Source organism: Berghia stephanieae, chromosome 15, assembly GCF_034508935.2.
Source record: "Berghia stephanieae isolate SIO BIC M18660-M18661 chromosome 15, UCSD_Bste_1.3, whole genome shotgun sequence".
In the NCBI taxonomy this organism is placed as follows: Eukaryota; Metazoa; Mollusca; class Gastropoda; order Nudibranchia; family Aeolidiidae; genus Berghia; species Berghia stephanieae.
In genome coordinates this window covers 16,574,979-16,589,978 of record NC_088374.1, presented here as the reverse complement: position 1 = coordinate 16,589,978, position 15,000 = coordinate 16,574,979, and the positions used below count along the sequence as shown (strand labels likewise).

At 36.5% G+C, this 15,000-nt stretch overlaps 1 protein-coding gene across 1 annotated transcript in view; it reads left to right on the top strand.

Moving 5' to 3' along the window:
- Window positions 1-15,000, top strand: part of LOC144960866 (uncharacterized) — a gene marked incomplete at its 5' end in the record, with an annotated part of 30,541 nt that overhangs the window by 4,536 nt on the left and 11,005 nt on the right. The window contains 4 exon segments of the mRNA XM_078894262.1: window positions 2,746-2,906; window positions 8,955-9,050; window positions 13,094-13,165; window positions 13,598-13,724. Of these exon segments, the coding sequence (XP_078750388.1) occupies window positions 2,746-2,906; window positions 8,955-9,050; window positions 13,094-13,165; window positions 13,598-13,724 (456 nt within the window).

Genomic DNA, 15,000 nt, shown 5'->3' with positions numbered 1-15,000 from the left:
AGTAGTATGACACTCGCTTTCGGATCGGAAGGTCTCGGGTTCGAGCCTCGCGCTTGGCGCATATTAGATTCCTTGGAAAAGGCTCTTTACTCACATTCTCTCACCGTACTCAGGCGTAAAATGAGTACCTGGCCGTTAACAGCGATGTCATTGTCCGAAAAATTGTAATATCGCCTTACAAGCGTCATGAGCCGTCCTACATGTTAAATGTTGCTGTTGACCAGGGACCCCTTGTAATGCGCTTTGAGCACATTTAGTGGATATTACGCTACATAAATCTCAAATATTTTTTTAATATAACGCTCTCACCCCATCTTTCCAACCCCGAATCGTTTGTATCGTTTTAATTAATACGTAGCAGCTACCACCTCAGGCAATCACTGCCTTGCTGGTCTACCGTCCCAACGGTACTGGTCAGTTTGCTATGTAGCTTACTGACCGGATAATGGTATTGGCAACCGTATTGGTACACAATAGACTGTGAGGTAACGTCGTCTAATACAAGAAGTCGATGGAGTGATGGTTGGTGTGCGTACGACGCTGGTCAAACATGCTTAGCGATCCCCCTTCAATTCAGTACGCACTCATAGACGCACGCACTCATATATTATGTGACCCTTCGCCTCAAAACGGTATTAAGTCGGGATCGTTAAGATGTTTGAAAATTGAGTTTATAGCCAGAAATATCAGACTTGTGTTGAGTTATATGTTTTATTGAGGGGAATGGATACCATATTTTAGGGTGTTAATGCCAACAATTTATATTTTTGCCCAGTTTAACATAAAATTCGGCTTTTAAGCATCTGGTTCGTTCCGACATAATACCGTTTTGAGACGGTGGGTCACAATGCAAACATACATATATATATATATATATATATATATATATATATATATATATATATATATATATATATATATATATATATATATATATATATACATACACATATATTTTTTGAATGCGCAAGGCAGGGAATGTCCAGGTGGTGTTCAAGATTTCCGTGTTGGCGTCCGAAAGTGTTCGAGATTTCCGTGTTGGCGTCGGGAAGTGTTCAAGATTTTTGTGTTGGCGTCGGGAAGTGTTCAAGATTTCCGTGTTGGCGTACGAAAGTGTTCGAGATTTCCGTGTTGGCGTCGGGAAGTGTTCAAGATTTTTGTGTTGGCGTCGGAAAGTGTTCATGATTTTCGTGTTGGCGTCCGAAAGTGTTCAAGAAGTTTCAAAGGGAGTGTCACAGGGATCAATTCTGGGTCCATTGCTTTTTAATATATTTATAAATGACATACTTTTATTTATAAAAGATTCAGTACTGTATAATTATTCTGACGATAACACACTATCCTACTGCCATAAAGAATTTAATACTCTAGTTGATGATCTTGAGCAAAAGAGCCAGATCCTTACTAATTGGTTCCATATAAATTACAAGAAGGCCAATCCAGACAAGATTCAGGCTCTAGTTGTAGGCAAAATAATTCAGAATAAATCCCCACTATTTGATATTGATTCAGTAACAATACCATGGGAAATCACGGTAAAGTTACTTGGGATGTATATTGACTACCAACTAAAATTTGGCTTTCACATCAAGGGAATATGCAGGAAGGCCTCTCAACAACAAAACGAGTTGAAACGAATAGGAAGGCATCTGTCCAAACTAAATAAATCAACAATTTTCCATACATTTATCTTATCAAAGTTCAACTTTTCTCCACATATTTGGCACTTCTACTCAAGAGCAAATACTTAGAAAATGGATAAAAAATACAAGAACTTGCTCTCAGATTCATCTACAGTAACTTTACCTACACTTACGAAGTCTTCTTAAGAAATGCTAAAGTTACCCCCCTTGAAACCAAGCGAATGCAAATTGTGGCAACAGGAACAATCAAAATTCTTCATAAAATATCCTCAAAATGTCTAGAAAAGTTAGTAACTTTTAAAGAAAAAAAAACATTATTTAGGCACACCAGTACTGTTAATGTCCCAAACATCAAAACAATCCATTTCGGTAAACAGTCCTTTCGTTAAGATTTGAATAGGATTGAGAGTCTCAGACTGGTTCAGATCTGTTTTCTGTTCCCTGAAGCATATTTGATATTCATATTTAATGAAACAGTGAGACATGTCAATTTTTATGTATAATATATAGTGTTTACTTTATGTGAAAAGATTTTTTAAAATCCTTATATCGCTTAAAAGCCTTAAAGGGCTTTCTGATTTTAAATCAGATTTTATTAAGAAAATATGCATCATAATTTTTTTTTTAAATTATCAATTTTTTTTTTGTCATTGTTAATAGTTGTTGTTATGTATAAAGGATGTATGCATACTGTGTATTTTTACAGACAATAAAGAATGTATTCATTCATTCATTCCACGATACAGTAGTAAAATGATTAAAATAGATGAGTGCCTGTTCGTAATATCCTTTGTTTCTCCACAAAAATTGTAGGTTTTCTATCGGTTTAACATAAATCATTTCCAGGGGCGTGTCTATATTGGTTGATTTGGTGCCTGGCACCGCATCCATCTTTTAAAAATGGATTACAGCATTTAAAAATTAAAAAAAACCTGACATGATATATACCGCCTCTTACTATTTTGAGTAAGTCTTTTCTTTAATTTTTTTTCTTTCTTTTGTATTTACAAATATAGCATGTTTTAAGTCATTTGCATCTTATTTTGGGACCACCTTATACTGCTATAAGCATGCCACGCCACTGATCATTTTTCAAAAACAGGATTACAATATGAAATCAACTTGTCCACTGGGGTCTGTCATGTCAGTAAAATCAACCTTACTATGAACGATTTCAAGACCACGTACGGATTTGTACAGATGAGGAACCCAAATGAGTTATTTGAAATTGATGATCAATTCAACTACCAGTATATGGGGAAGGTGAGAGTCTTTTTTTAATTACAGAGATCATTTTGTCATTTAACAATTTTTTTCTTTTTTCTTTCTAGTCAGCTGATCCTGCGAAGGACGTTGCTTCCCAAATTTTCTTGCGAAACAGATTACGGTTTTCCGCCTGTCTACTTGCTTGAGTTGTTGTCATTCCCAGCCATTCACATATATCTTGTTCCCAGCTTCTTGTTGGTCTACCTCTTCCTCTCTTGCCGTTTACCCTTGTCTGCAGAATGTGCAATTTTTTCTAGTACTCCAAATATTAATAATATAATAACAATTTTGTATTTGTTGAGCGCTTTTCCATATCACAGGGACTTGGTCATGACGCTTTACAGGAGTATCAACAATTCAATTTGGAAAATAAAAAAGTCTTAAGATGATTTTTGAACATAATCTTCCAATGAAGAATGCCGTCTTTCTTTTGGAAGTTTATTCCAGAGGCTTGGCATGTTTCTAGAATATATTTGTCCTCCACATGGAATATAAGACTTCTTTCCTTGAGTGACAAGTGATTTTACATTGGATGACGAGTGAAGGGATCGGTTTGGTGTATATAACTCCAATTTACTTTAAAGATAAGTTGGTTGATATGTGTTGAGGCATTTAATAAACAATATCAGAATTTTGTAGTATTCGCTCCTTAACAGGAAGTCAATGAAGCTCTTTTAGCAGGGATGACGCATGAAGTTTCTTAGTGCGCTTGAAGACTAATCTTGCAGCATATTTTTGAATTCTTTACAGCCCGAGTATTCTCTCTCTCTGGTGAGGTCCAAGAGAGAGAGAGAGAGGGAGAGAGAGAGAGAGAGAGAGAGAGAGAGAGAGAGAGAGAGAGAGAGAGAGATAGAGTGTCACAATAGTCAAGTTTTGAAAAAACCAATGAAGTAATCAAGGTTTTTTTGTCACATCTGTTTTTATGTAGTTTCTAATTTTACCAATTCTGTTAAGTTGAAAATTTAGGCATTGAGAAATATATTATATTCTCATCAGAGACTCCGCTCATTGAATCGTCTCTTGCCTCACTTGTCAAATGCTTTTGGAGGATGAAAGTATATTTTAACATTGGAATGTCAAATGTAAGAACATTTATAAATAAATTTAGAATTGATCAATTCGCTGAGGATGTGTTAAATTATAAATTAAATATTACTTGTTTACAAGAAACCAAACTAGAAAATGGCGTCAATTGAACTGTTGGCACCGGTCGACTTATTTGTTTTCCATCTCTTGATTCTAGAGAAAAATGGAATCATTCAATCAATACGTGTTTGACGGTATCTGATCGTTTTTCTGTGTTACAACTACAAGGGGAAATATCACATAACCCAAACAACAAACACCAATATAAAAACAAACAAAGGACAATGTTCATCATCAATGTTTACGCACAAACAATGAGAAGAGCAGAACAATTCCCAGAAGAAATAAAAAGTTTTTACAGAAATGTCAACGAAACTATTGGTATAATCTAGGAAATAAAACACCGCTAACAATAGCTGGAGATTTCAACGCTCAAGTAGGCAAACGGGAAGAAGGGGAGAATTGCCTTGGGTCTTATTCAAAGGATAAACGAAATTTTAACGGAGAAAGACTGGTGGGTTTTATCGAAGATAAACCGTTATTTGTTACAGTGAAAGACATAACCAGTCGGAAGGTGAAAAGGTTTGAGCTGAGATATTGCCAAGTTTAGTTAGAATGTCAATTTTTATCCAATGCGAGTTCTGGTCATAAATGATTAAATCAACCCTTTTTGTAAATCTTCGGCAAATATCGAAGCCTAATTTTACTTCCAGATATTTTAAAAAGCTGGTCAAGTTGAAAAAGTATGAAATTTGAAATGTTGCTGGATACTTTTCCCATACATCTGACCATAACCTCATGAAAAATCATCCAATTTACTTCAAATAAAGATTAAAATGCTCTTGTGGGCATATTATTTCAAAACTTGCAAACCAAAAATTTTCACCTTCAGACTCAAATAATTTTCAACAATCGGTCTAAGTCTATCCAGTGTTATCGGGGAGAGCAATTTTCTAATTGTATTAAGCAGAGTAATTGGTCTCACATTCTTTGGGGGGGGGGGGGGGCTTTTGGTTTTCCTAGCTTTAGTATTGACATCAGCTCCCCGTATGACCTTTCATTTGTTATGATTTTTTTGTGTCTTTGTCTGAACAGTATAAAGTCAATTTGGATGCAAATGTTGATAACTGCTCCTGTTTAATTTTTTTCATGTCTTACCCACGTCTTTTGGTATCTAGAAGCATGATTAAATTCGCTGTTTGTGACAAATGTGTCAGTGCATGACGTTTGAGGAATATCGCCAACCACTTTTTAAACCTATTAATCCAAGAGAAGTGAGAAATGCTTTTAAAAGTCTAAATGACAACAGAGCACCGGGAGAAGATGGAGTATGTGCTGAACTACTAAAATATGGACCATCCTTATTAGATGTACACAAAGCGGACATTTTCAATCAGACGTTCGAACATCACCAGAACCTGGATATCAATAAAGGGGAGCTGATGTCAATACTAAAGCTAGGAAAACCAAAAGCCCCCCCCCCCCCAAAGAATGTAAGACCAATTACTCTGCTTAACACAGTTAGAAAATTGCTCTCCCCGATAACACTGGATAGACTTAGACCGATTGTTCAAAATTATTTGTTACATAGTCAAAGCGGATTCGGGACAGAGAGAAGTACTGCAGATGTAGTTTGGACCCGCAAATAGCTTGCTGCCAAAAACTGTCAGAAAAATATAAAGCATTATAACAGGAATAGATTGGTGTCTGCCGCCTCCGATACTAGCAATCGCCAATACTTGTTAAAGATTATGAAAGGAATAGTTATGGAAGATGAAGTTAGATTAATCCGATTCCTTATAAATGAAACCTGGATAACGACCAAAATAATCGGTGCCTCAGAGGATAAATCATTCGTTGGCAATATCGGTACACCACAAGGAGACAGCATGAGCCCTGTTTTATTTATCATTTACCTAGAAAATGCTTTAAAAGATGTGCATACATTTGCGTAAATCTGTACTTTTGTCCCAATTACGTTTGAAATCCATGGATATTACATATGCAGACGACATTGACTTTATTGGCCTCAAACAAGTCAGTGTAAAAGACATCCAACAAGCTTTACATTAACGTACAGTTTGGTGTTTTTGTAAATTGACATTAATACTGTCAAAACAGATGTATCTTTACTGTCAAGGAAGAAATATGGCTGGAGAGCCACAAAAAATATTAGGATCATTAATAGGAGACAAGGAAGAAGGAAAGAAGAAAAAGTTTATCGATGGTTGCACTAAATAAATTATTACATATATTGGTTAGAAAGGAGAAAATAAAAATAAACACTAAAATCAAATTATTCACAACCCTTGTAAAATCCGTGCTTATATACAACTACGGAACATGGGCACTGACTTGAACCGAAGAGCAAAGATTAGACAGATTCCATAGAAAACAATTGAAAAGAGTCCTGAATATACGATACCCCACACAAATACAATTCTGTATGAAAAATGAAATGAAAGACCCTTATCCATTCAAATCCTGGAGGCAAGATGGCAGCGTTTTGGGCATATACTCAGAAGAGATAAAAATATACCAGCTAATAAAGCCAAGAATACTTTTTTTTACTCCATCTGGACACAAGAAATATCAAGGTAGACCCCCCACGTCAATTCACACTGTCCTCAATAGAGACCTAAAACGCCTTCAGTATAACAAACAATAGCAGTCAAAGGAAGACCTATGAAATTAGCATCCACAGCAAAAGACCGTGAACTGTGGAAGGAAATGAGACAGCTGATTAGAGAGGCAGCCGAGGCGTCTCGATTGGATGATTAGGAAGCGAAAGTCCTTAAGTCAGTAAGTCAAGTCATTCTCATCCATAAAGATGGCGAGAATTTTAACAGCACTTTAACTTTGCACCATCGAGACATTTATGTTACATTTGATATTTCCAATAGAATTTGTAAAATCGGGATGACCTAAATTGACAATTTCAGTCTTTTCATTATTAAAATTTAATTTATTCGTTGTCATCCAATTTTTTATATCATGTACGCACTATTCAATGGTAAATAATGTTTGACTTAGATCATTTTGCCATATTGTATATCGTCTGCGTATAGATGGTAATTTATGTTTTATTTTCTAAGAATATTCGTAAATGGCTGTGCATATAATGTAAAGAAGATCGGTCCTAATACAGAACCTTGCGGGACTCCATATTTTAGGTTCCTGACCTCCGATATATCTTCTGTTATTCTCACTCTGTGTGCGACATGTCAGACAAGATTGAATCAAGCTTAAGGCGTTCCCTTTAATTCCAATACTGTTTTGAAATCGATTGACAAGGATTTTCTGGTCGACTATGTCGAAGGCACGAGATAAATCAAGAAGCACGAGTACGACAATCTTCCTGATGTCCATTTTAAGTCGAATATTATCCGTTACCGTTAAAAGTGCCGTTTTTGTACTGGGTCATGCTTTGTATGCCGATTGACTGTCTCATATGCTTCAATGTGATTTAACAATCGGATCAAGACCACTTTTTATAGAATTTTGGAGAGAAATGGCAAGTTCGAGACAGGATGATAAATATTTAACATGTTGATATTGAGTTAAGGCAAAGGTTTAACGATGTCCTCTTTGAATATGCTCGATACCGGACCTATGAGAAGGGAAGGTTAATTATATCAGTTATATGGAGTTGAAAGTCATCCAAACATTATTTTCATAGCTCTGTGGGATGGGATCAAGTTTACATGATTGTGATGGACTGTTTGGATGATAGTACGAGTTTCGTTTGCTGGCAGTGAAGAAAATTGTTTAGGTTCAGTGCCCGCAAATCGTTCATCTTCAAAAGCATACAGTGATGACAGTTTATCTAAAGCTTCTCTTGTGTTAGATGTTTTGTTTTCAAAGAAAGAAGTGAACAACTCAAATATGTCTTTGTGCGGCTAAGTGGTCTAGTGGTAAGACATTCGCTTTCGGATCGGAAGGTTCTGGGTTCGAGCCTCGCTAGGAGCATAGTTGAGTCCTTGGAAAAGACTCTTTACTCATATTCTCTCATCGTACTCAGGTGTAAAATGAGTACGTGGCCGTTAACAGGTTGTCTCTGCCCAATTTTTTTTTTGTAATATCGCCTAACAGGCGTCATGTCACGTCTTACATGTTAAGCGTTACTGTTGGCCAGGGACTCCTTGTAAAGCGCTTTGAGCAAGTTGGCAGATGGCATTTTTGACAATTTTGAATTATCTAGTGACAGCAAACATTTCTTTACATGACCCTGTGTTCTTTAATTTCTGAAGATAATGTTGACGTTTTGCCTTCCGGATGGCGATATTCACTTACTGTCTCTTGTCTTTAAATATTTCTTGGTGGACCTCAAATTTTATTTCTGCCACTGCCTTTCAGTCTGTCTCTTTTCTCTCTTTTTTTGCTCAAATTTCAATTGAGAGCCACAGCGCATTCGTGCGATTAGTGACAGTGCGTTTCCAGAATGGATTTTGGTGGCCAAGGACCTTATGCAAAGTAGTGCATAATTTATGCGCAGATGTTATAGCGTCTTTTAAATTTAAGGAGATCAATTTGACTTTTTGGTCTTTATAAAATTGTTCGTTTTGGTCTTTTAATTGATTGTACATGTCCTTGAAAGGTAAGAAAAAATTATCAGATAACGCAACATCTGTGACTTTTATATCTTTAAGTGGACTGATTTCCTTTCTTACTATAAGTAAGAAAATACGTGTGTAACATTTAGCATTTATAGTCTGATTTATATGATTTATTGATAACTGATGACCAGTATAGCTGTTTGAAAAACAATAACAAAGTGGTAGTCGTGTTGGTGGTGGTGGTGGTAGAGGTTGTGGTGTTGGTCGTGGCGTTTACGGTGCTTATAGTGATGGTGATATGTAGAACATCTAATATACAATATTGATAATTTCATATATCTATGCATGTATTCATTTATAATATGTCATCACTTTAACCATTTGCAAATTTTTTCTACATCAGCACACGCATTTTGACAGAGACATCGAGGCAGATGTATACACGGCCGTAAGGGGTAATGATGACACAAAAATAATTTTAACTTGGTGGTTTGCTTCGGTAAGTAGAACATACTGCTGATCTGATACACTTGATCATCAGTAATGAGGAATATGGGATATGGACCAGTGCCAGAAAAAAACAGAGTATAAATATATCACATTGTCAGAGAGCCAAACTCGGGATTCATGAAAACAGCATCTTCCAACTTGCTGAGAGAGAGAGAGAGGGAGAGAGAGAGAGAGAGAGAGAGATCGTGAGCAGTCATACTAGCCATTAAGCCATCAGCTGCATTAACCACTGAGCCATCAGTCCCACTAGTCACTGAGTCATCCAGCCATCAGTCATACTAACCACTGAGACATGAAGCCATCAGTCACACTAGTCACTGAGACATGAAGTCATCAGTCGCACTAGTTACTGAGCCATCCAGCCATCAGTCACACTAACCACTGAGACATGAAGCCATCAGTCGCACTAGTCACTAAGCCATCAAGCCGTCAATCCCACTAGTCACTGAGTCATCCAGCCATCAGTCATACTAACCACTGAGACATGAAGCCATCAGTTGCACTAGTCACTGAGCCATCCAGCCATCAGTCACACTAACCACTGAGACATGAAGCCATCAGTCGCACTAGTCACTGAGCCATCAAGCCGTCAGTCATACAAGTCATTGAGCCATCCAGCCATCAGTTACACTAGTCATTGAGCCATCCAGCCATCAGTCACACTAACCACTGAGCCATCCAGCCATCAGTCATACAAGTCACTAAGCCATCCAGCCATCAGTCACAATAGTCGATGAGCCATCCAGACATCAGTCACACTAACCACTGAGCCATCCAGCCATCAGTCATACTAGTCATTGTGCCATCCAGCCATCAGTCACACTAGTCACTGAGCCATCCAGCCATCAGTCACACTAGTCACTAAGCCATCCAGCCATCAGTCACACTTGTCACTAAACCATCCAGCCATCAGTCATACAAGTCATTGAGCCATATAGCCATCAGTCATACAAGTCACTGAGCCATCCAGACATCAGTCATACAAGTCATTGAGCCATCCAGCCATCAGTCACACTAACCACTGAGTCATCCAGCCATCAGTCACACTAGTCACTAAGCCATCCAGCCATCAGTCACACTAACCACTGAGTCATCCAACCATTAGTCACACTAGTCACTAAGCCATCCATCCATCAGTCACACTAACCACTAAGCCATCCAGCCATCAGTCACACTAGTCACTGAGCCATCCAGCCATCAGTCACACTAGTCACTAAGCCATCCCGCCATCAGTCATACAATTCATTGAGCCATCTAGCCATCAGTCACACTAACCACTGAGCCATCCCGCCATCAGTCATACAATTCATTGAGCCATCTAGCCATCAGTCACACTAACCACTGAGCCATCCAGCCATCAGTCACACTAGTGACTGAGCCATCCAGCCATCAGTCATACAAGTCATTGAGCCATATAGCTATCAGTCACACTAACCACTGAGTCATCCAGTCCCCAGTCACACTAGTCACTGAGCCATCCAGCTATTATTCACACTAACCACTGAGCCATCCAGCCATCAGTCACACTAGTCACTGAGCCATCCTGCCATCAGTCACACAAGTCATTTAGCCATATAGCCATCAGTCACACTAGTCACTGAGCCATCCTGCCATCAGTCACACAAGTCATTTAGCCATATAGCCATCAGTCACACTAGTCACTGAGCCATCCAGTCCCCAGTCACACTAGTCACTGAGCCATCCAGCTATTATTCACACTAACCACTGAGCCATCCAGCCATCAGTCACACTAGTCACTGAGCCATCCTGCCATCAGTCACATAAGTCACTGAGCCATCCAGCCATCAGTCACACAAGTCACTGAGCCATCCTGCCATCAGTCACATAAGTCACTGAGCCATCCAGCCATCAGTCACACAAGTCATTGAGCCATATAGCCATCAGTCACACTAGTCACTGAGCCATCCAGCCATCAGTCACACAAGTCATTGAGCCATATAGCCATCAGTCACACTAGTCACTGAGCCATCCAGTCCCCAGTCACACTAGTCACTGAGCCAGCCAGCCATCAGTCACACTAACCACTGAACCATCCAGCCATCAGTCACACTAGTCAGTGAGCCATCCAGTCCCCAGTCACACAAGTCACTGAGCCATCCAGCTATTATTCACACTAGTCACTGAGCCATCCAGTCATCAGTCACACTAAACACTGAGCCCTCCAGCCATCAGTAACACTAGTGACTGAGCCATCCAGTCATCGTATGATGGCTCATTGGCTAGTGTTGTTGTTCGAGGATAACTCTCTCTCTCTCTCTCTCTCTCTCTCTTTCTCTCTCTCTCTCTCTCTCTTTTACTTTCTCAATTTCTCTTTATTTCTCTCTGTATCAATTGGATATATTTTTATTCTCTGTTTTCATTTGGCTTTTCTCCACACCCTATATTTCTCATCATCATTATTGACAAATGTGCTCTGTGCCACACCTTCTTTGATTGTTATTCAAACAGATACAAGTACAGATTTTTTGTTGCTGTTGTTGTCGTTGTTATTGTTATTGTTTGGGTTTGTTATTGTAATTGTTGAAATTATTACTGTTGATGGCGCTGGAGGCTGACTGATGATGATGTAGGTTTTGTTGTTTGTTGCTGCAATTGGTATTGGTTTGTAGATGCTGTTGTTTGGAATTGTTATCATTGGCACTGTTCTTATATGTGACCCTCCGTCTCAAAACGGTATTGTGTCGGGATGATTCAGACCCCAAAAAGTGAATTTAGAGATAGAATGATGAGAAACTGGAGCTTAGAAATTTTTGTAATGCAAGAAATAGTCTTTATACTCCACCATAACGTACATAAATTAAACCCAAGTCGGATATTTGTGGCTATGAATTCAATTTCCCGTCCCGAGTGGATCCCGACATAATACCGCTTTGATACGGTGGGTCACATATTGCAATTATTGAAGTTGTTATATCATTTGTTGCTGCTGTCTTAGATGCAATTTATGTTATGTGAATTGGTGTTGAGGTTGCTGTAATTGTTGGTGGGTTGATGTGGGTTGTTGTTACTCTAATTGTCGTTGTAATAATAACAATGATAATAAATAATAATAATGATAATGATAATAATAATAATAATAATAATAATAATAATAATAATAATAATAATAATAATAATAATAATAAATTAATTAATAATAATATAATAATAATATAATAATAATAATAATAATAATAATAATAATAATAATAATAATAATAATAATAATAATAATAATAATAATAATAATAATAATAATAATAAGATTTTTATCTCTAGATGCAAAACAAACATAAGACAAAACTGGTTCGCTATTCGTATAGTTCTGAAATGGAACAGTTTGAAATTTGAAACAAAGAATGCACAATCTATGGATTATTTCAAGGTGTTAGTAGACAGGGAATTATATGATGGGAGATTTATATATGACGAATAATACTTGTTTGCACTGCATGGCTTTCAATCTTGTATGTATATAGTATGCATTATTATATTATTATGGTTATCTTCTATATGCGTGTGTGTGTGTGTGTGTGTGTGTGTGTGTGTATGCTTTGCATGTCACGGTTAAAGATATATGTTTGTATACCACACATACATGAGTACATTTAAGTTGAAATACTATCTTTATCACGTGTATCATTATTGCAATCTTTAATCAATAGATTTTATGGCATTACTATTAATATTAAGGGCATTCAAAGGATCTTATCCTATTTTGCCCTATACTATATGTTATGTTATGTTTAATAATAATGATGAATATAATAATAATAATAATAATAATAATAATAATAATAATAATAATAATAATAATAATAATAATAATAATAATATAATAATAATAATAATAATAATAATAATAATAATAATAATAATAATAATAATAATAATAATAATAATAATAATAATAATAATAATAATAATAATAATAATAATAATAATAATAATAATAATAATAATAATAATAATAATAATAATAATAATAATAATAATAATAATAATAACTGGTTGTGATTGTTCGAATTTCAGAAAGCATTTTTGAAGAAGATACAACACACTGGTGAACCGATGCCTTTGAGAGTCAAACTCGAAACTACCAATGTGAGTTTCATCCATATCCTCATCGTTATCATCAACAATATCATCACCATTAATATCTGTTTATATGCGGCTATGTGGTCTTGTGGTATGACACTCGCTTTCGGATCGGAAGGTCCCGGGTTCGAGCCTCGTGCTCGGCGCATAGTTGAGTCCTTTGAAAAGGCTCTTTACTCACATTCTCTCACCGTACTCAGATGTAAAATGAGTACCTGGCCACTTACAGCGTTGTCTTTGTCCGAAAAATGGTAATATCGCCTAACAGGCTAAATCTCCCGTCCTACATGTTAATTGTTGCTGTCGACCAGGGACCCCCCTGTAAAGCGCTTTGAGCACATTTAGTGGATATTGCGCTATATAAAGCTTAATTTTAAAAAAAATTGGTGCTATTTAATTGCTCAAGTTATTTGTTCACATCTCACTTCATTTCTACAGCCCAATGAGACATCAATAATGGACTTCTACCAATTTACAGACAGTCCCAGGCAAGATCAGATTTTCCCAGACCTTTCTGTTTGTATGAGTCCTGGAAAGGAGATTTACATCACGATCACTCTCACAGGTAAAAAATGAATTTGACTTTTTAAAGCCACTGATGCGTGGATAGGGGTCAGAAAAAAATATGGACACTTGCCAGAGATCGATTTTGGTTCTTTTGCTTGTGAAGTGATGCTCTGCAAACTGAGTTATTGCGATGCAGTACATTCCTATAGGTATGTTAGGTTATTTCTTAACTATACTCGGTGGTTCAGCGGTGCATTACATACTCCACTGCAGGAAACATCTGTCATTGATTACGTGGATATTTAGTACGACTAAACTTATCCTTTACATTACTATATGTATGAATAATGTGATTCATAGGAAAGCTTTACATACTCCACTGCAGGAAATATCTGTCATTGATTAAGTGGATATTTAGTACGACTAAGTTTATCCTTTATATTACTATATGTATGAATAATGTGATTCATAGGAAAGCTTTATATACTCCACTGCAGGAAATATCTGTCATTGATTAAGTGGATATTTAGTACGACTAAATTTATCCTTTATATTACTATATGTATGAATAATGTGATTCACAGAAACATTATAAAAACTCCACTACAGGAAACATCTGTCATTGATTAAGTGGATATTCAGTCCGAATAAACTTATCCTTTATATTACTATATGTATGAATAATGTGAATCATAGGAAAGCTTTATATACTCCACTACAGGAAACCTCTATCATTGATTAAGTGGATTTTTAGTACTGCTAAATTTAGCTTTCATATAACTATAGTATGTATAATGTGATTCACAGGAAAGTTTTACATACTCCACTACAGGAAACCTCTGTCATTGATTATGTGGATTTTTAGTACTACTAGATTTATCCTTTATATTACTATATGTATATACAATGTGATTCACAGGAAGGTTTTATATACTCCACTGCAGGAAACCTCTGTCATTGATTAAGTTGATTTTAGTACGACTAAATTTATCCTTTATATTACTATAATATGTATGTATAATGTGATTCACAGGAAAGTTTTACATACTCCACTACAGGAAACTTCTGTCATTGATTATGTGGATTTTTAGTACTACTAGATTTATCCTTTATATTACTATATGTATATACAATGTGATTCACAGGAAGGTTTTATATACTCCACTACAGGAAACCTCTGTCATTGATTAAGTTGATTTTAGTACGACTAAATTTATCCTTTATATTACTATAATATGTATGTATAATGTGATTCACAGGAAAGTTTTACATACTCCACTACAGGAAACTTCTGTCATTGATTATGTGGATTTTTAGTACGACCAAACCCTCTC